The sequence below is a fragment of the Phyllostomus discolor genome, chromosome 2 (assembly GCF_004126475.2).
Source record: "Phyllostomus discolor isolate MPI-MPIP mPhyDis1 chromosome 2, mPhyDis1.pri.v3, whole genome shotgun sequence".
NCBI classification, from domain to species: Eukaryota; Metazoa; Chordata; class Mammalia; order Chiroptera; family Phyllostomidae; genus Phyllostomus; species Phyllostomus discolor.
In genome coordinates, this window is record NC_040904.2 from 209,712,895 (window position 1) to 209,738,522 (window position 25,628).

Below are 25,628 nucleotides of genomic sequence, written 5' to 3' on the forward strand. Positions count from 1 at the left end.
CCCTTGCCCTTTCTGAGCCTCAGTTTCCTCTTCTGTAAAATGGGAATCATCACACTCACTCCAAAGGGAGGCTGTTGTAGCTTAACCAGGCAGCCCATGGGAAGAGCCCAGCACAGGGAGGCCTCAGTGTCAGCTCCCTCTTCTCCTGCAACGTGAGGGGGTGTGTACCCGGGTTGGGGTCTGACTCCTTAATCCCCATGACTTTGGGGGGAGAAGTCACGGGTCTGTCTCCTCTCTCAGGGGCCCATCGGCAGGCCTCCCTGCAAAGGGCCCCGCAGTCACCCCCAGGAGCAGGAGCCGGGACCCCGAGGCAGTGCCCTATCTGGAGGGCCTGGCCTCCTCCCCGTGTGGCAGCTCCGACGAGGGTCCTGACTCTGGCGCCAGCTCCGGCCCTGACTCCAACACCCCCGATGATACCAGCAACTCGTCCTCTGTGGTGAGCCGGGGGCAGGGGCCAAGGGCAAGAGCAGATCACCCCTTTCTGCCAGTCCCAAAATTCCAGAGGAGGGTTGAGCCTCTCCCACCAAGGAACTGGGCCAAGTTACTTCGTGGGCACCTCAGGCCACCCAGACCACCCACCTGGGAGGGGGAGGGGTCTCTGTAGGGCCCACCCAGGAGGGCTGGGGGTCTGCCTATGAACAGATGGAGGAAGGAGTTTCGGTGGATGGAGAGCTCCACGTGAATCACCAACTGGCTCATGCTGCCAAAAGCTCTCAGGTCACGGGTCACAGAGGGCCGGGGTGTGGGTGTGCTGTCCAGAGCAAGGATGGGATTGGTCCTGAGCCCGGCCTTGGTCACATACCACTGAGTGCCCGGAGCAGCCAGGACAGAGGACAGAAGGAAGGGAACGGGTGGGTGGGGGTGGTGGCGCAGGGGGCTGGCCAGGGTTGGGGCCGTTTAACTGCAAGAAGAGGAGTCTCAGGGGAATGTCCTGGGCACTCACCTCTCAAAGGGCTGTCACAGGGTAGGAGAGGCAGACTCCCCACGAGACCCCCAGGGAGACGTGAGGGGGAAGTGACCAGACATGGGCTCAGGGAGGCTCGCCAGCCCCCTTTATGGGCCTGTTCTGGGGCAGGAAAACTGAGACTCAGGGAAGGGAAGCCACTTAGTTGGAGCCGTACACCTGGGAAATGGAAGGGCAAGGTCTTGAACCTACTTCTCTCCAGATCGTGGGGGTGTCTCCGGGGTGCCGCGGCGCTACTAGGCCAGGGCCCTCCTGCCACCCTGCGTTCAACTGCCCTGGGCTCAAGTCCCCTCCCACATAAACCATTTCCCGGCTGCGTGATCTTGGGCAAGTTCTTAGCCCTGCAGACCGCCTCCCTCATGGGGTTGATCGAAGATGAGCTGAGTTTACAGCTGCAAGGAGCCCAGCACGGTGCTGGGTATACAGCAGGCGCTCTTTCAGTGTCGGGTCCTTCCTCGTCCACCCGTCTCACACTGGGAGTGCCAGCCCGGGGTCTCTCTTCTTCATCACCAAGCGCAATTTCTCCTGTCCTTCCCTGGCAGGACTGGGACATCTCCAAAAGGCAGGAGGAGGCCCCCAGCGGGGACGAGTTCACTGCGATGATCCCTCGGAAGTTGCAGGAGGGCTCAAGAGCTGACAGTGCCCAGCGGGCTCCGTCTGTCCTCACCCGGTCACCTGTGGGAGGAGAGACTGGGAGCCAGAGAAAGGAGGGTGAGTCCTTCTGCCAGACCAGGTTGGTCCCTGTGGCTGTGGAAGTGGTAATGGCCAGGGGCCCCCAGGTATGTCTTACTTTGGTGGCTCAAATCTTAATAATAGTAACAGTCCCATATAATTATGGAGCAGCCATAATATTCCATGCAACCTGCTTGAAATAGCTGATGCGTTAAGATTCTTCAGGTTGCAAGTGACAGACCAGCTGAGTAAAAAGCCTAGGGGTGATGACTTCAGGCATAGTTGGATCCAGGTGCAAACACTATCAGAAATCTGGCCCCTGCTGTGCTTTCTTCTGTGGTGGCTTCATCCTCAGCCAGACCCTCCCCCATGGTGACATGATGAATGGCAGCAGTGCCAGGCTATATCCTACCTGCTTGTCGACCTCCACAGGCAGAAGGTACTATCTTCCCTACAGAGGTAGCCAGAGCCCTAGAGAGGGTTCTCCCCGAGGCCCAGCACGGGTCACGAGCCCAGCCTGGTGATCAGGGATAGGGTCAGCCCCCTGTGCAAACCTCATGGCTTAGGGGTGGGAAGAGGAGATGCCCAAGGGAAATCAAGGTCACATTGCTCCCAAAGAAAGAGGAAAAGCTGCTGGTCAGTCCAAGCCCACAGATGCACGTGATGCTGGCCAGCATCTTGCTGGTATGTGAACCCCGTATGCCAGGTCCCAAAGCTGGGTTCCCCCCATCAGGGTGGCACTGTGTTGCCTGCAGATATGTGTCTTCCGCATCGTTAGGATTTGGGGGTGTAGTCCAGGGTATCCAGGTACTAGCCCCAGTGGGCCGTCCTAGCTCCCTATGGCTCCTGTAGAGCCCAGTCATCAAACGTACCAGTGCCAACTATGCATAACACCTGGTGCCAGGTGCTTGGGGTTCAGAAGGAATTAGGCACAGTCCCTGTCCCAGACAGCTCATCATCCAGTAAAGCAGACAGACGGGAGGTGACAAACAGTGGCCCGGGGCCAGAGGAAGAGCTGAGAGTGAAGGGCGGGGCAGGGCTGAGAGCGAAGGGCGGGGCGGGGCGGGGCGTGGGTGCAGAAGACAAAGAGCTGCTTTCCATCCGCGAGGGACTCGCAGAGCAGTGCCTTCCTGACCGCGCTCAGGCTGAGGGGACGGCCGGGGCAAAGGCCCGGAGGCGTGAGCAGGGAGGGAGTAGTCTGGGGTGCACGGCATGAGTGTAGTGGGGGCGTGAGCTGGGGTAGACCACCCCGGGCCAGGCGTTCGGACTGACTGCTCTGAGTAGCAGGGAGCCGCGGGAGGCTTTCGAGGAAGAGAGTGCTGTGGTTGGATGTGCACCTAAGGAAGTTCACCAGGGCAAGGGCGTGAAGAACGAACTGGAACAGGGTGAGGCTGAGGGACGAGAAACCAGCGAAGGGACTGTCGCAGCCACTGTAGGGGTGACTGACTCAGGCCCAAGTCACGGGCTGATGCTGACTTCCTGGGTGGAAGGTCGTCGGGGAACAGGCTATTCACACGACCGCGAGGTGTCACCCCTAGGGTTACACAGCGTGCGGAGGAACAGCCACCCTCGGGACGGGAGATCGGGCAGATCTGCCTTACCCGAGGGACCACTCAGTGTCCTAGCAGGGGACACACGTGGCGTCCTTCCCAAGACTTCTTGTTGAAAAGGCACCGCCTGCGTCTAATCCCAGCAAAACATCAGACAAACCCAAATTGAAGGATGTTCCACAAAATACCTGATGGCACTTTTAAAAAAGTTGATTGATTTGAGAGACAGAGAGAAACATCGATTTGTTGTTCCACTTATTGATGCATTCATTAGCTGATTCTTATAGGTACCCTCCCTAGGGATTGAACCCACAACCTTGGGTATCGGTACAACACTCTAGCCAACTGAGCTTCCTGGCCAGGGCCTGAGAGGACTCACTCTCTGAAAGGCCCGGGGAGCTGTTCTTGAATTAGACAGGCTGCAGAGACAGGGAAGCAAATTGCCGTGGAGGGCTCTGGGTTGGGTCAAGTGTGGGAAAAGTTGTAGCTGTGGGAGACGTTACTGGGGCGGCCGGGGGAATCTGACCATGAAGAGCACGTTCGATGCCAGTTTTGCACGCGTGCTGTATTTCCTGAGTGTGACACTGGGAGGAGATGGTCTTTGCTCTTAGGGGACGTGTCAGGAGAGTGTTAGGGGTGAAATGTCAACTCCGACTCTCACACGGTCCAACACGAGGGACAGATGACAGGTGAACAGAGAGAGAGAGACGGAGATGACAGGTGGGTAGGTGGGTGGATGGATAAAGCACATGAGACGCTGTTAACAGCTGGTAACTCTGGGGGAAGAATCGCCATGTGGGTTACAGACCCGCCGTTTCTGGAGCCCGGGGCAGCTGTGCGGGTGAGAGACGGGGAGCCTGAATGAGGGTAGCGGCTGCGGGTGGGGAGGGGACGGAGAAGGAGAGAGACTTCGGAGGTGGACTTGATGGGCTGGGGACAGGAGAATGCACGGTTCCAGCTCCTGGCCTGGGTGTCTGTGTCGGTGGCCATGCCTTTTGCTGACAGCGGAGCGCTGGGGATGGGGTGCAGGCAGTGTCGGTGGAGGTGGGTTTAGAGCCCCGGGGCAGAGGGGTGGAGCCGGAGTGCTCGGCAAAGGGTCAGGGCCTCCTTCACTGGCCACTCCTTCTAACTCTCCTCCGCTGATGCCTCTTCTTCTCCCTGACCTTCACGCATGGATGCCCCAGAGCCCAGCCCCGGTTTCCCTTCTGTTCTCTCCCCCGACAACTCAGCCACTTGGCTTTCAGTACTATCTGGAAACATCAACGTCTCCTGAGCTCACACCTCTGGCCTTGACTTCCACCCTGGACTCTATCTAGTTCATCGTACCACTGACCCCTTCACTGGCGTATACGGTAGCGCCTCATACTTCACACAGCTTCTTCATGTCACTCATTCGATAGGTATTTATTAAGCACCTCCTGTGTGCCAGGCCCTGTCCTAGTGCTGGAGAACCAGAGAGAAGAAGACGGGCAGGACCCGCCCTAGGGAGCTGGCATGCCAGCGGGGAGAAGCTGTCAGAAAACAAATGAAAAGCCAGATCAGAGAGCGGTGACTTTTTTTTGGAGCGTTAAGGCAGGAGCCCTGGCTGGGTGGCCCTGGCCGGGTGGCTCAGCTGGTTGGAGCATCTATACCGGAAGGTGGCAGTTTGATCCCTGGTCAGGGCACACACCTAGGTTTCGGGTTCAGTCCCCGGTCAGGGCGCTGTGGGAGGCAACCAATCAGTGTTTCTCTCTCACATCACTGTTTCTCCCCCACCACCTTCCTCTCTCTCTAAAAAATCAATAAGAACCTATCTTTGGGTGAAGATTTTTAAAAAAGACAGGGCACTGTGAGAGCGGGCAGGTGGACAGGGAGGGCCTCTCTGGGTGGGGGTGGGGCGACGTTGTAGCTGAGCTCCGAGTCCAGACGGACGCAGAGGGAGCAGCCAGTGCAGAGGCAGCTGCGGTTACGGAGCGTGTGGAGCGGGGGGCACGGGGAGGAGGAGGCTGGGGCGGAGGCCGCCAGCGCCCTGACCCCCCAACCCCCAACCCCGTTTCTCTGGCAGTCTGCTCTGCGCCACCGCTAGTCCAATGGCTCCGGCCCCAAATCCCGGTTCCTTCCTTCCTCACCCTTTGTACCCAATGACACCAGCAGCTCCAGTCAGCCTGCCTTCAGACACACCTCCTGTCCGGCACCCTCTTGCCATCTCTGCCGCGAATCCCTGGCCAAGCCCCTGCTGCCGCTGGCTGGTGCTGTTGTCAGAGTGCCCTCCAGCTCTCCTGTGTCGGCCTGACCCCCGGCCCGACCCCCTTCATTCCTTCCGCCCCTGCCCTGCCCCCCCCTCCCATAGCAGCTGGGGCCATCTTTTACATTAATCAGATCCTGCAACCTCATGGCCCCATCCCACCGCCCTGCCCCTCAGGCCCTGGGGAGACCCGTGTGGTGAGATGTGAGACGTGATACCACGTGGGGATGAGATGCCTCCCTGGTGCGAATGGCGTGACAGTGGGTGGGACTTTGTCCTAAATACTTGCTTTCTAGCTCTTAAACACCTGGGCGGTGGGGTGGGTGGAGCCTCACTTTGTGACCAGCTTGATCGAAGGCAGTCACCAGCGTCCACCTGGTGGCAGGGTCCCAAATTGCAGGCAGGGAGCCAAGGCCCAAGGAGGAAGTGGCCAAATCCTAGATGCTAGAAACTCCTTTACATCCCTCTTGGGGCGCCTCCCAGTTTGCAAAGCACACCCTCCCCTTACCGTGAACTTGCCTCTTCCGTCTTCAGGTGCTGCTGGTGGGGGCCGAAGCGCCGGACAGCACTGGGCGAAGCTCCGGGGAGAAAGTGGGCACTTCCTGGAGCGGCACCGGTCTGCGCTATCCCAGGCTCCCCCTGCGCCTCCCCAGAGCGGACCGCGAGGTACCACCCCCCGAGCTTCCTCGCTGCACCGCGCCGCCCAGAGGGACGTTGTCCAGACTGCTTCCACGCAACCCGACGCGCCCCGAGCTCCCTCTCCCTCCCACGTAGCCCAACAGGACAGCCCCAGAACCTCGTCCAGCCAACGGGACACCTCCAGGACCTCTTCCACGCAGCGGAGCACCCCCCGAGCGTCCTCCCCCTCAAGAGCCGCCCAACGGGACAGCCCCAGAACCTCGTCCACGCAGCGGAACAATCCTCACACTTCCTTGTCCCCCAGAGCCGCCCAGCAGGACCCCTCCGGAACCTCTTCCACACAACAGGACCACCCCAGAGGCTCCTCTCCCAGCCGCACCAGCCAGCGAGAGAACCCCAGAACCTCCTGTGCCCCGCGGGACAACCCCAGAGCTTCCTCTCCGAACCGAACCTCCCAGCGAGAGAACTCTAGAACCTCCTGTGCCCAGCGGGACAACCCCAGAACCTCCTCTCCCAACCGAACCAGCCAGCGAGAAAACTCTAGAACCTCCTGTGCCCAGCGGGACAACCCCAGAACCTCCTCTCCCAACCGAACCAGCCAGCGAGAGAACCCCAGAACACCCTGTGCCCCGCGGGACAACCCCAGAGGCTCCTCTCCCAACCGAACCAGCCAGCGAGAGAACCCCAGAACACCCTGTGCCCCACGGGACAACCCCAGAGGCTCCTCTCCCAACCGAACGACCCAGCGAGAGAACCCTAGAACCTCTTCTCTCAACCGAACCAGCCAGCGAGAAAACTCTAGAACGTCCTGTGCCCAACGGAACAACCCCAGAGGCTCCTCTCCCAGCCGAACCGGCCAGCGGGAGAACCCCAGAGCTGCTTGTGTTCAGCAAAACACCCCCAGAGCCTCTTCTACCCAACGGGACAGCCCACAGCCGTCTTCCTCTCGGCGGGACAAGCCCGGGAGCTCCTCCCCTCAGTGCTGCGCCCCACAGAACAACCCTGGGCCATCACCCTCCCATCGCTCCAGTCAGCGGAACAATCCCAGGAACTCGTCTCCCCATCGTACCAACAAAGACATTCCCTGGGCCTCCTTCCCCCTCCGGCCGACCCAGAGTGACGGCCCGAGAACCTCCTCCCCATCTCGCTCCAAGCAGAGCGAGGTTCCCTGGGCGTCCGTTGCCCTTCGGCCAACCCAAGGTGACAGGCCTCAGACCTCATCGCCCTCCAGACCAGCTCAGCGTGACTCACCCCAGTCCTCCTCCGGCCCTGCCCAGCACAGCTCACCAACCCGGGCCGCCTCCTCTTCCCACAACCCGGGCCACCACGGGGCCTCCCGGACGTCCTCGCCTCTGCACCTCACCACCCGCGGGGCATCCCAGACCTCTTTCGACTCCTCCCAGCCTCCGTGTTCTGTGTGCATCGGGCACCGGGATGCCCCCCGAGCCTCTTCGCCTCCTCGCTTTTTGCAGCATGACCCGTTCCCCTTCTTCCCAGACCCCCATGCTTCTGAGGGCGAATCTACCCGCCACGAACCCCCGTACATCCCCCCGGCGGTGTGCATTGGACACCGGGATGCCCCTCGGGCCTCCTCACCCCCTCGCTACACCCACTTTGACCCCTTCCCCTTCCTCCCAGACACATCAGATGCTGAGAACCAGTCCCCCCAGCATGAGCCTCCTCAGTTCCCCCCACCTGTGTGCATTGGGTACCGAGATGCACCCCGGGCCTCCTCCCCACCGCGCCAGGCCCCTGAGCCCTCCCTCTTGTTCCAGGATTTCCCCCGGGCCAGCACCGAGAGCCTCGTCCCCTCCACGGACTCTCTGCATGAGCCCCCCCACTTCCCTGCCCCCGTGTGCATTGGACACCGGGATGCACCTTCCTTCTCTTCCCCACCGCGCCAGGCCCCTGAGCCCTCCCTCTTCTTTCAGGACCCCCCTGGGGCTAGTATGGAGAGCCTGGCCCCCTCCACCGACTCTCAGCACGGCTCCCCAGTGCTGCCCCCCCAGGTCTGCATCGGGTACCGGGACGCACCGCGAGCCTCCTCCCCACCCCGCCACCCGCCCAGTGACTTAGCGCTCCTGGCACCCTCACCCCCGCCAGGCAGCTCAGGGGGCTCCCGGGGCTCAGCACCCCCCGGGGAGACCAGGCACAACTTGGAGAGGGAGGAGTACACCATGCTGGCCGACCTGCCCCCACCCAGGAGGCTGGCACAGAGGGAGCCGGGGCCCCAGTGCAGCAACGGGGGCCGAACCCGCAGCCCTGGCCGCGCAGAGGTGGAGCGCCTATTCGGGCAAGAGCGCAGGTGAGCCAGGGCGGGGTCAGCCAGGTGGGCTGGGGAGGAGGCTCGGCAGCAGGGCAAAGGCTTAGGTTGCCAGACGGCAAGCGGTCAGACCCCCGTGCTGCCGCTGACTGGCGGGGCGACCGTGGGCTAGCCACTTCGTCTCTCTTCTCCCCATGCTCCGAGTCTTTTGTGACGATGAAGTGATGTCGTGCATAGCCCTGTGGGGAAGAGCAAAGACCAGGGTCTGGCAGGCGGGGCTCAAGTCCTGGGTCAAAGCCACTCCTCTCCTTCGTGACCTGGTAAAGTGATTTAACCTACCCTGAGCCTCAATGTCCTCATCTGTAAAATTAGAACATTAGGATAATAATTAAAACCAGACTAAACTCTCAAACCCTTCATTTGGTCCAGAGTCACAGGTTTGTTTTATATTTTTCCCTCCTTACAGGAGGGAGAAGAAAGGGCCTGTGATTTTTTTTCTTCCTTAACAAAGAAACGTCCCGGGCACGCATGCCTTTCAGAAAACAGAGGTGTCCATTTAAAGCATATGGCCAGAGCCGTTACTTTCATCGAGACAACTCAGAATCACAGACTTTCTAGGGGTGAAAGGTCACTTTCCTGGGACATGGTGACAACACGGCCTGGGGTGCAAGGACCCTGAGCGTCTCCCTGGTCAGTGACGCAGTTCGCACAGGCGGTTTGGGACTCAGCAGAGCATCTGCCATCTACAGCCGAGGGCAGGAGACTCCCCCGGCCCCCACCCCATCTGGCTGAGATTCCTTTCTCCAGCGGTTCCAGCCTCAGGGGTTTTCGGTCTCAGGCCTGGAACTCCATTCGTTAGGGTCCAGAGAACAACAAACAAGTAGGCATGGAAGTCTCAGAACTTCCCGTGCGCAATGAATTGTAGTGGATTTGCCAGGACTAGGTTGCACAGCCATGCCCGCGACCTAATTTTAGAATGTTTCCATCCCCCTGAAAAGTGGGTAATATTTTGCATCCAGAATTCCTCTGTCTGTTGTCCCCTCGGCAGCATTTCTGCTTAGATTAGCATCTGCATGAGAAACCTTTTCTGTGATTCCTCACACTTCCTTTCCAGCAGATTCAATCCATTTCCCACCCAGGTGACAATGTCTGTGGGCTCCACTATTAATATAATTCTTTCTTTGCCTTTACGTTTTTTTTAAAGATTTTTATTTATTTATTTTCAGAGAGGGAAGGGAGGGAGAAAGAGAGAGAGAGAGAGAGAGAGAGAGAAACATCAATGTGCGGTTGCTGGGGGTTATGGCCTGCAACCCAGGCATGTACCCTGGCTGGGAATCGAACCTGGGACACTTTGGTTCACAAACCAGCACTCAATCCATTGAGCGACACCAGCCAGGGCTCTTTCTTTGCCTTTTTTGAAATTAAAAAACAAAACAAAACACTAGTTTTTAGAGCAGTTTTAGGTTCCATAGCATAACTGAGTGGAAAGTAGAGAGAATTCCCATACCGTCTGCTCCCCGCCCCCACGCACAGCCTCTCCTCACTGTCCTCACCCCCCGGCCCGAGGGGCACACTTGTTGCAAACCTCAAACCTGTACTGACATCATTGTCACCCAAAGTCCACAGTTCACGCTCGGGTTCACTCTTGGTGTTGTGCCTCCTGTGGGTTTGGACCAATGTGTAACGACATGTGTCCGCCATTGCGGTGCCGTACAGAATCGTTCCACTGCCCTGGAAACCCCCTTGTCTTTGCCTTCCCGTGGCTCCTGTTTCTAGGCAGGCTTCCGTCTGCGTGCTTGCGCTCCATCTGGGAACTCGGCGGGGACGCTGAGGTCTTTAAGCCAGTAGTTCATTCTTTCTTTTTCTTACTGGAGTAACTTTTAGAGAGATAAAGGTTTATCATAGAAGCCTGGAATTTGTTTATACTTTTATTAATCACTTAATTGTTTTTACATTATTCATTTATTTTATCTCTTTGAAATAGGTTACCTATCTTTTCTAGCTTTATTGAAGTATAACTGATACATAAAAATGGCATATATGTAATGTGTATATCTTGGTGAAATAGATTATTTACCTTTCAACCAAGGTTTTATAACTCTACTGAATCATTAAATTGTCTCCTGTTGTGTGGCACTGTTTCTAAGTAGAAAACCATGTGTCCTCTGGGAGTGAAATCTTGAAACTCACGTGAGTGTCCGGAAGCCTGAAATGTAGGAGTGGGTGGCTCCGGAGCCACACTGTCCCGTCCTTCCATCTCTCTCGACACGCACGTACCACGCACCTGCTCTGTCCAAGCCTGACCCTGACCGAGCCTGGACACTTTTCCTCGAAGGGCTGCCACATGAAAGGGTTAGGGATTTTGGCTTGATATCTTCATTTCCCACCCCTGGATGCCTTTGGAATCTCTTATAATCATATAAGCACCTCATCATCTCTTGAATTCAAAAGAGCCTTCATGGAATTGGCTAGACTTGACAGCTTTGTCCTTGAATACTTTGTGGTGGTGGAAGAGCCCCTCTGAGCTCCCAAAGGCAAGTCACTTTCTTTGTCACCCTTGGTGCAGCCACACCGGCCTCCAGGAACCGGTGGCCCGAGGATGCTATTGCTTCAGTGTCAGAAAGCCCGGGTCTCTGTCGGCGCCTCAGATTCTGCCTGAGTCCTTCGTTCCTCCTTCTCAGTTCCACGTGGAGGGGGGCTTCTCAGGAGGCACTGAGCGAGGTGTAGTGTGTGGGGGGAAATGCACTCACTCGAGAGAGAACACCCATGTGCCTCGCTGCCCACGCGGAGACGGCCCCACTGTGGCCGCGGTGCCCTCCCCACCTAGCCACCCGTGGGGCCGCCGCTGCACAGAGGCTGCTACACGCTGGTTCCGGGGGAAGCACCCTCTAAGGCCTCAGATCTCACGGAGCAAGGGAGCTCTCTCACTTCGAGTGAGATTAAAAGTTGAACCTGATCAGGCAGCCCTCAACCTTAGAGACGGTTATTTACTGCAGGGGGAAGCTTGGGTTCCCTGCGAGTCGGCTGCTAAGAACTGCTAGAAGCTCCAGTTACTTTAGGGACCTGGTTCTAATGACATTGGTAAAAGCTGTGGACAAAACAGACCCCGAGCCCATCATTTGTCTGCGCCCCCCAAGCCTCCGTGGCGTCCCAGCGTGGCTCCCAAGCGGGGGCGGACTGCCCGGCACAGCCCCCTCGCAGACCTGAGTGGGGGTTCCTCTTCCTTCCTGCATTGCTGGCTCGGCCAAGGCTCAGCCCCGGGCAGCTTTCTTCAGGCTTCTGCCGGTTCAGTTCAGCCAGCAGAGATACAGCTCCATTTGTCAATTTATTTTTAAAGATTTCATTTATTGATTTGCAGAGAGAGGGGATGGGAGGGAGAAAGAGAGGGAGAAAGAAACATCAATGTGTGGTTGCCTCTTGTGCACCCCCTACTGAGGACCTGGCCCGCAACCCAGGCATGTGCCCTGACTGGGAATTGAACTGGCGACCCTTTGGTTCGCAGGCTGGCACTCAATCCACTGAGCCACGCCAGGTACGGCATTTGTCAGTTTAGTTGGAGCCGGACTCTCAGACCCTGTGGACTAGATATTCAGTGCAGTGGTCAGTTCTTTTGTTTTGACCCCTTACATGTGTTTGGTGTTCTTACGTGCCACAGAGATGTCGTGTTAAATATCAATAACCATGCCTTCCAATGATGACGTGCAACAACTAAGTAGTAGAACTAGGGACTTTTTACAGCTGAGAGGTGATCTTTGTCGGACATGGCAACCATGCCCGAAACCCCGGCGTCTCAGAAATGCCACTGGCGTTATGGACAGTTGACGCCGGCCTTCCTGGAGCTGCATAGGGAGAGAGAACGTTTCTTCGTTCTGATCTTGCCGAGCTGTTCCCAATGGCCGGGCGGCCCACGGTTGTCATGGCCGGGTGCAGGAGCCCTGTCAGTTACTACTAAGGGGCGGAAAGGTGGGCCCGGGAAGTCCAGAACTTGCCGTGTGGACAGAAAGAAGGCAGAAAGAACGGACTGTGGGGCATGTAACATTTCGCATCTCCTTCCTCCGCCTCTCGGGCGGTGTGAGATGACAGGAGACGGGCGGCGAGCGCTTGGCACCTGGAGCACACGAAGCGCTCAATAAATGTTCGCCATCGTGATCGAGTGTGCAGTGCCCGGTAGCCAGTAGGTGCTCAATAAATCTTAGTTCCCACAAAGGCCAGTGTAACCTTTGTCTGGGGTTGAGAGGCGGGCTGCTGGCGGGTGGCGGCAGGAAGTGCCGAGTGAGGCAGCCAGGGCTGAGCCCCCGCCGCTGCTCCCCCCTTTTCCCGTTTAGTGCCCAACACAGCCCCGAGAGGCGGGTGGGCGGTGCTGGCCACCACCGTTTTTCAGACGGGGGTACTGCAGCCCCAAGGGGCTCACCCCTCCCTTAGGGCCTTCAGCTGTGGGTGTCTGGATCTCCCCCGTCTCCTCCCATGGGGGTGGGAGTAGAAGAGGTGGGTGCTGGGAGCGGGGCAGTCCCAAAGGCCCTCAGAGGAGCGGCTGCATTTGCTCATAGGAAGTCCGAGGCACCGGGGGCCTTCCAGGCGCGGGACGAGGGGCGGTCACAGCGGCCCGGCCAAGGTCAGAGCCAGCTTCTCCGAAGACAGTCCAGCCCTGCCCTCAGCAGGGAGGTGAGCACTGCCAGCCTGCCCTGGGCCCTGCACCCCAAGGGGCAAGCCACTGCTTTTTCTTCCCCCAGGTGCCAGGTAGGGGTCCTGGGAAGGGAGGTCCTTTACGAAAGGGTCAGAGCCCCAGTCATGGGTGTCCAGCTTTCCCCTCTCCCAAAGAGCCGGCGGTTCTTGGCAAAAATTGAGACAGACCCCAAATTACTCCTTTGAAGATGGCCCTTCGGCCCTGTTCCCTTCCTTCATGAGGTAGCTGCTGTCTTGAGTTTTCGGGGAAAGCCTTGGACAGAGCAGTCTGGCACTAAGGGCCGTCTCTTCCAAGGTGGGGGTTTCTGTTTTTAAAGAAACTCTTAGAGGGCAAGGTCTGAGCCAGTGGAATGGAGCGTTGGTGGTGGAAATTCGGGCACCTGATAGCCCAGGTTGGAATCAATATCTCGGGCCGGGGGAGGGGGAAGCCGGGAACGTGAGCAGCTCTCCGCGGGTCTGTTTCTGGAACTGAGGAGGCGGGCGGGGTGAGAGGGGAGAGCAGACGACCCCGGGGGGGCGTGCGGAGACGCTAGGCACTTTGTGACCTGCTTGAGCCGTGAGGACGCGGCTCGCCTCTCCCCGAGGCCTGGCTAAGACCCCAGTGTCCTGTGCTCCTCCGCGGAGCCCACCCAGTCAGGGCTCTGGAGCCTCACCCACGCCTCACCTCATCCTCAGGTAACCACGCCCCACGTGAAGCAGGCAGAACCAGCCCGGAGGAGCCGAGCGGAGCCCCCTCCTCCCAGGAGCCCCCAGAGGCGACCTGAGGGGGACCGGCGGCTCCAGGGGTCCTCGCCGCCCCCAAGGACATCAGCCAGGACCTCTGAGCGGCAGCCTCGAACAGAGAAACGTCCGGAGAGTGGCCGGGCGGGCCCGAGACAGCCTCTGGGCGGGTGGCAGAGTCAGGAGGAGCTGCCAGGATCCCGGTGCCCGCACAGACACCCGGAGAGAGGCTGGAGCAGCCAGGACGAGGGCCCAGGCCTGGGGGGCTGGCAGGAACTTGGGGAGCCCGGCCGGGGTGCTGCTGGAGGTCCGGAGGGAACACGGAGGGGCCCGCTCAGGGAGTCTGAGGAGAGCTGGGGGCAGCCGGGTGGCCCCCCGTGCCATAGGGGGCAGCCAGAGGCCTGGGAGGAGCCCCCCGGTAACGGGCTGCAGAAGACCCCCGACAGGCCAGCTCAGAGGGGCTGGGGCAGCCTGCAGCAGCTGTTCGGTCCCCCTCAGCAGCCGGTGAGCCCTCCAGAGAGCTCCAGGGAAGGCCCAGCAGAGTTCTCGAACTCCTGGAGGCCTGAGGCAGCCACTGCCGTGGGCCGGGGAACTGAGGGGATCTGCGCACACCCGCACGGCCCCGAGAGGCGACTCGAGCTTGACTGGAGGGACTTGGTGAGCCTGCTCGGGTTACCCAGAGAAGGGGCCTGGGCCCACGCGGAGGAGCCAACGCTTGCTTCCCGTCTTCCAAGGCTGGATTTGGAAGGCCTCCTGGAGCTCCTGCGGGCCCAGCTGCCCCGAAAGGACCCAGCTGGACACTGGGGTGGCCCAGCCACAGCGTCAGGGCCAGAGCCGGGTTCCCCAGGCACAAAGGATGCCCTGGAACGAGAGAGACACAGCCAACCTGAAGGCGGGGCGGAGGCCACCCTAGTCAATGGACTCGGCCCTGGGCAATGGTCCCAGAGCTTGGCCCAGCCACCCAGCCCTGCCTGCATCTCCACCCAGTGGCCAAAGACCAAAGTGACAAGCGGACCGGAGACCTCAACCATGGCTAGTCTGGGGGAGCCGGGCCAGCTGGGGAGCAGGATTCCTGCAGCGCGCCCCAGCTCATCAGAGTGGGAGGAGGTAAGTCAGTCTCCCTTCCGAGGGGCAGCCTCACCCCAGACGAGGGTCCTTAGGCTTCCTGTCGGCTCCTGCACGGCCTCCAAGCTCAGCCCCAGCCCTCCCTTCTGAGCACAACCTTTCCCAGCCACCCAAATGGACATCAGCAATAACCACCAGGACTTCTGTGAGCACTTACTAGGTGCTGAGCCCTGGTCAGAGTGTCTTATGGGCATTTTCCCCATTTAATTTCCATAGCAACCTCATGAGAAAAGCACTGTTAATTTACATATAAGAAAACTGAGACAGAGAGGTTAAGCCACTTGCCCAAGATTACGTGGCTAGTTAATGATGGGGCAGGGGTGGACCCCAGGTCTGCTCAGTGCAGACCACCCTGAGGCCTCAGCAAGATGCTGTGGCCAAGGCCTCCTCCTCTCCCAGCCCCACGATACCTGGTTTGCGTTGCCTTTGTGGCTCCTACCTGACCTTGGCTGGGACCGCAGCCAGTGTGGTCCTGTCCCCTCCCCATGCCGGATTCCAGGCTCCTCACGATCCGGGACAGCCTCCCTTCCCCCACTCTGGTCTTTACCAGGCACGGGGAAGAGGCTGCATTTGCTCATTGGGTTGAGTTGGCTGCTGAGACAGGTGGCTTAAATGAGGACCCATGTGCAACATAAGCGCAATGCCTGGCATGTAGTGGGTGCCCTCCAAGTCCCTTCCCTGCCGTCTTGGCCTGGGGCAGGGTCACAGAGTCCGCGGGGCCCTGGTGCTGTCTGGAGCATTTTATGTGAAGGCGAGGAGTGGCGCGGGTCCGGGAGGCCAGAGCCCTGCAGCTGCCTCAGCTCCCAGGAATGCAGCTCATGGGTTTGGACACTGACCTACTCCTTTCCTGACAGGTACCCCCGGGGGTGATGCGAGGCTCCTGCTTGTCCATCTGACCTGGAGGGTTCATGTGTGCCAGGCCCTGGTCTGGGAGCTTTCCACGCTATGCCATGTGCAAGGCTCAGACCATTTAGACATTAGCCAGGGGTCATGCCCGCCTGTATAAGTCATGAGAAGAGAGATCACAGTGCAGGCTCCAAAGCCCTGGTGTTTAACCCTTCTTGTTGGGAGGCCTCAGAGCCCATGGCAGGACTGGGGAGCTCCCACCCCTGAATTTGTTTATCCGTTTCTCCTCTAACCAACTCAGTGTACAGACACCAGAGACACAGGGAGAAGCCAGCTTGGTTCTGCCCTCAGGACGAAAGTGGGATTTGGGAGGCCCCACACAAGAATCCGCTGTCAGGCCTGTTGGGGAGGCAGGTGGATCAGGGGCAGCCCGGGAAGGTGCGGTGCTGTGTCCCGGTGGACTCTGGGATGCCGGGTCACGGGGAAGATGGGAGGGCAGAGAGATTCTTCAGCTAGAGTTACTAGAGTTACTCCACAGTAGGCTCGGGGGTCCCTGGGAGGATAGGAGATGGTGACTGGGGAGGGGCGGGAGCAGCATGTGGTCAGGGCATTTCCGCAGGTGACAGCGAAACGTCCACTGGGTCCTGCTGGGGCTCCAGCAGCTCACCCTCTGTGGAAATCCTTGGCGTGGCACTCAAGGCCCCCTGACTTCCTTCCATCCCAGATCTGCCCTCTAGTTGTGCTGCGTGGGCTGCACAACTAGGTGAGCTCTGTGAGCCCACCTCCCTGCCTTTGTGCGTGCTGTGCCCGTTGGCCAGGGCACTCTTCCTTTCCCTCTTCACTCACTAAACGCCTGTTGCTTGTTCAAGGCTTAGATCAGGTGCCCTGTTCTGAGACGCTTTCCCCAGGTTGGCGATGTCTCCCTCCTGGGCTTGGCGCTTCTGCTGCCCTTTATCTGCTCATACTTGGTTGTCACTGCCCCACAAGAAACCTGGGCTCACGGGGGCAGGAGCTTTGCCTACTTTATTCCGGACCCATGGCCCCCCGCCCAGGGCTGGTCCAGCGGAGGAGCTCAGCTCAGTGGATGGTTGATGGGTGAATACGTGGAGGCTTAAGTGCGTGTGAGAAACTGATAAAAGATGGGGTGGGTCAGTCAGTAGATGATGGATAAATCACTGATGATGGATGTGTGAATGGGTGATGGATGGGGGTTAGATGCTGGACAACTAATAAATAGACGTTGAGTGGTTGACAGATGGGCAGATGGATAGATGCATGGTGATGAATGAAACATAATGAATGTTGGATAGATGGGCGTTGCTTGATGATGGATGGGGGGGTGGATGGATGGATGGATGGATGTTGCAAGGACAGGTAAATGTGGAATATGGGTGACAGACGGGGACTGAACGGTGGGAGGACAGGTAGCTGGGTGGTGGGTGAATGGCTCTTGGGTGGACTGAGGAAGGGCACGTGGGTGTAGGACGGAGGGGAGATGACGAGCAGAGGACGGCTGTGTAAACGGGAGGATGGGTGTCGGACGGATGGGTGCGTGGACAAGGCAGGACGGGTGCTGGATGGTGGCAGAGATACACGGACCTGTGGACGCTGGATCTCAGATGCGTCATGAGTGGACGGACGAGAAGGTAGACAGAGGGACGGAAGCTGGGGGATAGATAACCTGGGCTGAGCTGCGTTCTTTCTTGTCTCCAGTTCCACCCAGAGGAGCCTGAGGAGTCAGCGTCAAGAGGAGGCCAAGACTCGCTGACCGACCAGAGGCGGGCAGACTCGGTAGTTGGGTCTTGGGTGTGGGCACATGCGGAGGGGCGGGGGAGGGGCGGGAAATGAGGCTGGATGTGGGCTGAGGTCTTCAGATGAGCTCCGGGGTCATCCAGGCCAAGGTGGGCTCTGCAATGGGGTCAGCTGTGTGTGGGGCGGGGCCCTGAGAACAGGGGCTCAGGTGGAGCTGGATAGCAGAGCCACCTTCTTCCGTTCGGGGACCTGGGTGGTTGGATGGCCCTGAGGTCAGAGCCCAGGGCTCTGCTCTTGCTAGAATGCCCTGGAAAGGTAAGCTAGAATGCCTCCCTCTGGCAAATAGCGGTTTGGCCCCCACGGTCCCTGTTGGCAAGGTCCTTCTGGTCCTGGAGGGCTGGCCAGGCTGGGAGAAAGGGTAGAGCTTCCAGGAGCTGGGGCCAGAGCAGCACTGGCAGGGGCCGAGAAATGCGGGTCAGCCGGGTCTGGAGGTCTCCAGGGTCCTGGGGGCGGACAGATATGTGCAGGGGCAGGGCCCGCTGAGGCCGCTGCTCCCAGCAGGGGCCTGGCTGCCGCTGGAATGCACCGCTCGGTCCTGCCCCTCCCCCTGACCTGCCAGCCCGACTGTTCTCCTCGCCCTCAGCCTCCAGAGAGGTGAGGTCAGAGCTCAGGGCCCAGGGCAGCAGGAGGAGGAAACAGGCTGCTTGGGGCTACCCTTTCCTCGCCCTGCTGTTCTGCTGTCCCCTGCGCCGCCTCCTGAGAAGCCTGATGGGGTGTCTGTCTGGCAGCCCGGAACCCCGGCTCTGGCTGCGCTGCTAGTCGGAGCTGGGGGGACTCTGCCCAGCCCCCCTCACTGTGCCCATGAGAAAACAAGGGCAGGCGTGTTGTCCTAGGCCACACAGCTGGCGGCTGAACTCGGACTGGATCTGGGGCTCAGGACCCCCATCCGGCGCTCTCTCTGCTTCCCTTTGCCGTTGCCTGGCCCTGCCCGATGCCCTGCGTGGCCTTGCAAAGCAGTAGCAGCAGCGTTCAGAGCTCTTGGTGGGCCCGTTTTCCCATGGGGAAACGGGGAGGGGCTGGGGGACAGGTCACCGAAGGTACTTCCAGCTCTCACAGGGGCTCTGGCAACTTTGCGCTTCCTCTTTTTGGGTTATTTCTTCATATTTCCTGGGGCCAGAGTTTTGTGAACAAAGAGGAAATAGCAATACAAGGGTCCCCTGTGATCTCCACAAAATGGGCCCATCCCAGCAACACGGGCAGCCTCTCAGTCCTCCCCGAGGCAGCCCGGACTCGACAGAATTGATAATAGCCTCAGTCATTCTTTCACGTGCACTTAGCGAGCGCCTTCTGCATGCCCGGGTGTGGGCACAGGTGGATCAGAGCAGCGGCATGCATGGAGGTCACAGTCTAGTGGCCAGGGCTGTGATGGGGACTTGGTGGCAGGTGGGGCAGCCTTTCCCCAAAGCGCTCCGGGACCTGTGCTTGGTGCTTCACGTTCTGCCTGCAGTGACCCTCTGGATTCCGGAGGGTCGGGGCACCCGGGCTCTGTCTGACTTCCGCCTGCTCTGCGACTTCGGCAAATGCTTCTGCTTCGCTGGGGCCTGTTTCCTCCGAAGGGGGCACTCCGGGGGCTCTGCCCAGGACGCGAGGACAGGGGGCTGCAGGAGTCTCTGAGTCCTTCCTCTCACAAAGCTGAGGAGAGTAGGCAGGTCAGGGACTTGGGACCGAAGGGGTGGGGCTTGTGTGACCCTCTGGCTCCAGCGGGTTCTTGCTATGGGGAAGAGGGTCCCCCATCTTTAGATATTTCAAGAGAATTTAGAAATATGTAGTCATAGGTTAAATCCCTTCATTAGTTAACATTGGGACCAAATGCAAAGTAACCTGAAAACCCCATGTGGGCTGAGGCGTACACCCCCTCCTGCTGGCCACCTGGGGTTTGAGGTCGGGGCGGCGAAGTGCAGGCCCCCTGGGTGCCTGGCCCCCGGAGCCTCGTCAGGCAAACACCGTGTCGGGTGGAAAAGGTGACAAGCCCTGTTCTCAGCAGTCCCGGGAGAAGAGAACAGGGAACCCTGGGCCTCCGAGGTGGGCAGGCAGAACGGGCAGGGGAGGCTGCTGTCATCCCCACCCCACCGGAGGGACCTGCGGGCCAACGCTGGACCCTGTTTGACAGGCAGACGAGAGGCCAGCGGAGGGCAAGGCTGGGAGCCCGCTCAAGGGCCGACTGGTGACCTCATGGCGGATGCCCGGGGACCGGCCCACGCTGTTCAATCCGTTCCTGCTGTCCCTGGGGGTCCTCAGTTGGCGAAGGGTAGGCTGGTTCCAGTGTGGTGGGAGGGATGAGGGTGGGGAGAGGGGGAAGAGAGGGAGGAGGCTGGTGTTAATCGAGAAGAGAGAGCAGAGGCTGAGAGGGAGGGATGGGGGGCGGGGGGGTGCCCACAGGAGAAAGGAGATAAGGGCAGAGTCCTGAGCTCCCCAGGGCCCCTGCAAGTGCGTGGGATTGCTCACTTCCCAGGTGAGGGGTGGCTGAATAGCCCTCACAGCCAAAAGCTCCCAGTCAGCAACGGGGCCAAGGGGAGCCAGGTTGGGGGCGGGGGGTGGGGGGAGAGGAAGGAGGGCCCTGCGAGGGGCTCTGGGATTGCAAAGTGTGTCTCTGCCCTGGGCCTGAGCCAGTTGCACAAACATCTGGCGTTACGTAACCCGTCCCTGCCCGGAGAGGCCTGTAAACACTCAGGCCTCCGGTTCGGGGTTTCCTCCAGGGCAGCGAGGGGAGGCAGCTGTGACTTGCTTCTCCCTGCCCCCTTCGCCACCGAGAGAGAAGGGGCTGGCTCCTGGGGTCTCTTCTCTCGGTGACAGTGACGGGCTGCCTCTCAGCCTCATGCTGGCTCTGAGTCCAGCCCGAGGCTGGAGACAGTACCCCCATGTTACAAATGAGGGGACGAAGGCTTGGAGAGGTCAGGTGACTTGCCCGCGGTCAGAAAGCTAGGGTTCAGAGGAGCCTCTCGGTGACTCTCCTTGTTCCTAGACGAGGGAGTGAGTGGCTGCGGCTGAACTCACGGAGCCTCAGTCGCCGCATCTGTCCAGTGGGGAAAAGTCCATGGAGACACTCAGGGCCCCAGGGGGGCCTCAGGGAGATGAGGATGCACAGAGGCGTGATGGGGCAAGGCGTGTCCAAATACTACCTTTCCCATCCACGTCCTAATCTCCTCTTTGCTGCCTTTTGGAAATCAAGGTGAGAGGGTATGGAGAAAAACAGTTACCTGGGCAGGAACTGCAGTGTACCTTACCAACATGGAGCAGGTCCAGCAGGAAGGGGCAGGCTGCGTCCCCAGTTGGAGAGAAATGGGGGAAGGACTCCGGGATAAGGCTGCTCCTGCCACTAACCAGCACTGACATATTTTGCCGTGTATAATGTGCATCCATGTTTTCAGTACTAATTCCCATATATGATGCGCGTCCTTATTTTTCTCTCAAAAACTTGCCCAACACGTGTGCATTATACACGGCAAATTACAACATTGTGCACCTACTATGTGCTCAGTTGTGTTCGGTGCATGACGGGCCTCGTTGCTTTAATGCTCACCAGCAGGTCTGTCAGATACGGTTCACGCTGTCCGTGTCACAGGCAAGGGAATGGAACTCAGAGAGGGAAAAATCACCACTCCAGGTTGCACAAGGGGCAGAGTGGAGATTGCGACCCTGCTCCAGCTGACCTCGTGCCCTGCCCCCACCTCTGTGCACGTGGATCTCCCCGGGCCCTCCCCGCAGGCCTGAGGGTCCCCACACACTTTCTCCAGGAGACAGACGTGGCAACTGAGGCCTGGTGGGTGTACAGTGGTTCTGTCATCCAGGAATGAGGACAGTCAGGAGCTGAGGGACAGATCTGCCAGTGGAGCTTCCCAGACAGTTACTTAAAGCGGCTTCAAACATCTCTTGATTGGATAGTGAAATTAGTCCAAGGTCAAGAGCCAGGAAACCTGGGCTTGAGTTCCGTCTCCGCACTGACTCGTGGGGCTTTGGGCCGTTGTCCCCCTTCTGTGAGCCTACATCGTTCTCCTCGGTAGAGGGACAGCTCAGGACTGAATAACCCCAAAACTTGGTGTCGTTCAACAGCTCACTCCTGGGTCCCCGAGCCTGTGCCATCCCCGTCCTACCAGGGCAAGGGGTGGTAAGGCAGGCATTCCTTCATTTGTGCCTTCATTCATTTGATCAGTGTTTGCTAAGGACCTACTGTGGGCCGAGGCGCTGAGACAGAGACCAAAACACTCCATCCCTGCCCACAGGAACTCACAGTTTGGTGACAATGCTGACACATGACAGGCTAGAACACAGTGTGGCTATCACGTTAGTGGGGGAATGTACAGATGCAGGGAGCACCGGGCGGGAAGCTGATGCAGGGAGCGTTAGACAAGGACATTGTAACTCTGGGCTGAGGGCACTTCGGTTTCCTTTGGACTGAGACTTGAAGAGCGAGGAGAAATTTTCCAGGCAAACATTTAGAGGGAGGGGAGGGGGAGAGACGAAGCGTGTCTGTGTGTGTGCGTGTGCATGTGCGTGAGCATGTGTTGGGGGGGGGCAGTGAGACCAGGAAAGGAAGGGTCCCAGACACACAGAGAAGAGCATGTGCAACGCATCCGAAGTACACAGGACCTGGCTTGTTCTGGGCACTGCCAGCAGCCCAGCGTTGTGTACCAGCGTGTAAAATGAGTGTGTATGATGGCGGAGGACAGCAGGCAGGGGCCAGATTATGATGGACGCAGACTGCTCAGAACAAGCAAAGGGAGTTGATCCACTAGCGCAGGGGAGTGTGGGACTTTGAGCGGGGGGGGGGGGGGTAGTCTGGTCCCTGGGCTGAGGGCACTGGAAATGGAGTCCCAGGGGCCGGGAAACCTGTAAGGAGGTGGTCAGACACCCAGGCCACTGGGCAAGGCACGGGTGGTAGGTGATGTCTCCTGGTTGTTCAGAATCAAATGCTGTGCCAAAAGGCCAGCATCCAGGAGAAGGTGGGCGTATCGCTGGCCTCATTTCTCAGGGTGGAGGAGAGACTCCTGGTGGGAAAACTGGGAAAGAACATCAGCTCCCGGGGCCTCCATTTCTTTATCTGTGAAAAGGTCGTAGTCATTAAAATTACGATGGCAATGATTTTTGACCCCCAAACTGAGATGGCAAAATAATTGGAATGGTGATTATTGCAAGCCCTGCTGCTGTTCTACCGAAGGGTACCTAGCTAGGGATGAGTGGGGCGTTCTGTGTATTTTACTTACCGTACTTTTAGGACCATAAGACACACCTAGGTTTTACAGGAGGAAAATAGGAAAAAAAAATTTTGAAGCAAAAAATGTGGTAAAATATGTAATAACATAAATAACAAAATATTTCACTAATGTAAATGTAAACCACATTACTAGTAATTTACATTATTAGCCAGGTAAGCTACATTCAGACTATAAGACACACCCCCATTTCCTCCCAAATTGGGGGGGAATACATCTTATAGTTCAAAAAATACGGTAAATTCACATGTAATTCTTTTTTTTTAAAGTGGTGGAATCACACTACCCAACCTTTTATTTATTTATTTTTTAATCCTCACCTGAGGATATGCTTATTGATTTTAGAGGGGGGGAAAAGGAGGGGCAACACAACAAATTCTGCCTTACAGCGACCCCATGAGACAAGAGCATTATCCCATTTAACAGAGGGTGAAGTTGAGGCAGAGAGGTTACTGGTAAGAAAGGGCCTTGCTTAAGGTAACAGGGTTTGAGCCACAATGCCACACAAACTGCTACATGCATTTAGCAACAAATTCCTCCAAAGGGCCCTCCTCGACTTCAGGGCTCAGATGAGCTCCCGCCGACCAAAGGCGTCCTAAAAACTGCCAGATGCTCTGGGAACGGGAGAACCGGGTGCACGCCCACACGCAGGAACCCAAAACGAGGTCCGTAAGTGCCCGCGTACAGGAGCGGGCACTTACAGAAGGCCCACTTTGGGGGAAGACTACGTTCCACCAGTGCTGTTTCTTCTTAGTGTGTGACCTGGAGCAAGTCGGCTCACCTCTCTGAGCCTCTGTTTTCTCATTTGTAAAATTGGGACGAGTACACTTTTTCTGTCAAGTCTGTAGTGAGGACGAAGGTCGTTTACACAGGTAACAAGCAGGGCTCCGGGAGTGGGACCCGCTGAATTGTTAGTTTTGGGTGCTTTGCCCAGGTCCCCATCCAACTCCGGCATCCGGAGGTTCAGGCTGGGGCGGGGAGCCGTAGCAGAGGTGACGTGAGGGCCACACCCCGCGTTGCAGCGTGGTGGCCGAAGCGAGTCACCTGCACACCGGACAGTTGCTTCCGCCCAGTGCAGCCGCGAACGAAGCGCGCCCGCCCCTCTTCTCCCCGCCCCCATCCGCCTGCCCTGCCCGCCCCGCCAGCCCTGCCCTCGCGCGACTGTCCCGTAGCGGCAGGTCCCGCCCCCGAGTCCATTCCGCACTCCTATTGGCCTGTCCATGGTCCAGCCGCTGTTTGTTCTGGCTTCCCCGCCGCCCATTGGCCCAACCGGGTCCTCCCAGGAAGTTTGAAAAAAAAAAAAAAAGTTTTATGGGCGGATGGAAGGGGCCGGAGCAGCGCCGGGGAAGGGAAGGGCCGGAGGAACAGCAGCGGGCGGCCGAGAGGGGCGGTGGCGGTGGCGGGACTCCCGCGCCGCTGAGCCCGGCCGCAGAGCCCTTTCCACCCGCCTGCCTCCTGCTCCCGCCACCCCGGGGCGCCGCCATGACGGTGAGTGCCCCCCTGGGCAGCCCCTCCGCGCCTCAGGCCAGAGTGAGGGCGACCGCCGAGCCCAGCCGCTCCCCGCCTGGGCAGCCTCTCCCCTCCTGGGCAACCCCCTCCTCACTTCCCGGAGGCCAGGGGAGGTGTCCGCGGGCAGACTGGGCGACCGCAGTGCCAGGGCCGGCCGTCCTGCCTCACCTCTCCCCAGCCGACTCCTCACCTTTGCGGGCCAGGAGCCCGGGTGACCCCGAGTACATGGGAAAGCCCCGTCATGGGCACCCCCCCCCCGCCTCGTTCTCACTTTCGCGAGACCAGTTAGGGACCGATTGGAGTGGCCCTTTCCCACCTCTCATCCAGTTCTCTTAGTGAAGACCTGACCTGATTCCCCCAAGCTGCGAGAGCCGTTGGGGCCCCCGGGCCCCGGGCCGTGGGAGGGGCGCAGATGTGCTTGGCCTGGGGCTGGGGGCTCGCCCGGGGCGGAGGGAGGCGCCTTTTGGGTCCCACAGGTCTCGCCGACCTGGGCTTGGGAAGACCGCCCGCGCCTGTGGGGGCTGGTGGGAGGTTGGGTGGGTGAGAAGGGGTCGCCGCGTCCCACCTTATCAGGGAGCCCATCCTGGGATTTCTGGAAGGGCAGAATACCACGCTCTCCCGGGCTTGCCCTGACGCAGCGGCGTGGGGGGCCTTGGGTGGGGTACCCGCCAATGCGGGTGGGGGACACGATGGCCGGTGTATGTATTTCTGTTGAGGGTGAGCCTTACCCTAGTTCCATCAATACTTGTGCCTTAACTGTTACATGACGCCTCACAGCTGAGTTCCCCATCATCCCCCATTTCACAGTGGGACAAACCGAGGCTTGCAAAGAGGCTTTGGTGAGTTGCGCGAGGTCACGCTGAGTGTGGGAAAGGGGTAGCTCCTTTCTGGGTCATTCTGGCCCCGTGGTGTGCTCGAAGAGAAGGGCAGGGCTGCTTTTGGTTTCTGACTCGTGCCTTGGGGAGCTGTGACAGCTGGTGAGGAGAGGGGTGCTGGGCGGGGTGTGGGTGTGCCGGCGCCTGTCCCCTTTCCAGGAGCCAGTGAAGTGGTCTGGGCTGCTGGGGGCGGGGTGGTGGTTGGGGAGAGGGCCCTGCCCCTGTGAGTATGATGACCTGGCCGCTGCCTGGACTTCCTCGGCCTCCACACATCCTGCCACCTCCCAGCTGGCCCTTCCTGTCGTCAGCAGCCTCCCCTGCCCTGCCCTGCCAGTGAGCAAAGAGGGATGTGGAGGTGGAGCTGAGTCAGTGTCCTGCCCTCGTGCCCCCAGGCCAGGGGGAGGGGGGCCCTGTTGCCCATGGGGTGCCTGCCAGGCCCTGAACTGGGCGCTTTCGCATTATTGGAGTTGCTCCACCGGAGGTTGATGGCAACTCCCCATCTAACAGATGAGGTCACCCAGGTGTAGAGGTGATAC

At 59.1% G+C, this 25,628-nt stretch overlaps 1 protein-coding gene across 3 annotated transcripts in view; it reads left to right on the top strand.

Moving 5' to 3' along the window:
• Positions 1–25,628, top strand: part of LOC114513483 (TRIO and F-actin binding protein) — a 54,334-nt gene that overhangs the window by 8,325 nt on the left and 20,381 nt on the right. The window contains exons 3-9 of one of the 3 annotated variants that reach the window (XM_036019599.1): positions 241–436; positions 1,507–1,675; positions 5,945–8,354; positions 12,860–12,974; positions 13,671–14,819; positions 17,400–17,477; positions 19,609–19,746. In XM_036019599.1, coding sequence (XP_035875492.1) covers positions 241–436; positions 1,507–1,675; positions 5,945–8,354; positions 12,860–12,974; positions 13,671–14,819; positions 17,400–17,477; positions 19,609–19,746 — 4,255 coding nt within the window. Of the gene's footprint in view, positions 1–240; positions 437–1,506; positions 1,676–5,944; positions 8,355–12,859; positions 12,975–13,670; positions 14,820–17,399; positions 17,478–19,608; positions 19,747–24,004; positions 24,197–25,628 lie in introns of those variants that run through there. The other 2 variants (XM_036019600.1, XM_036019601.1) reach the window with 2 other exon arrangements.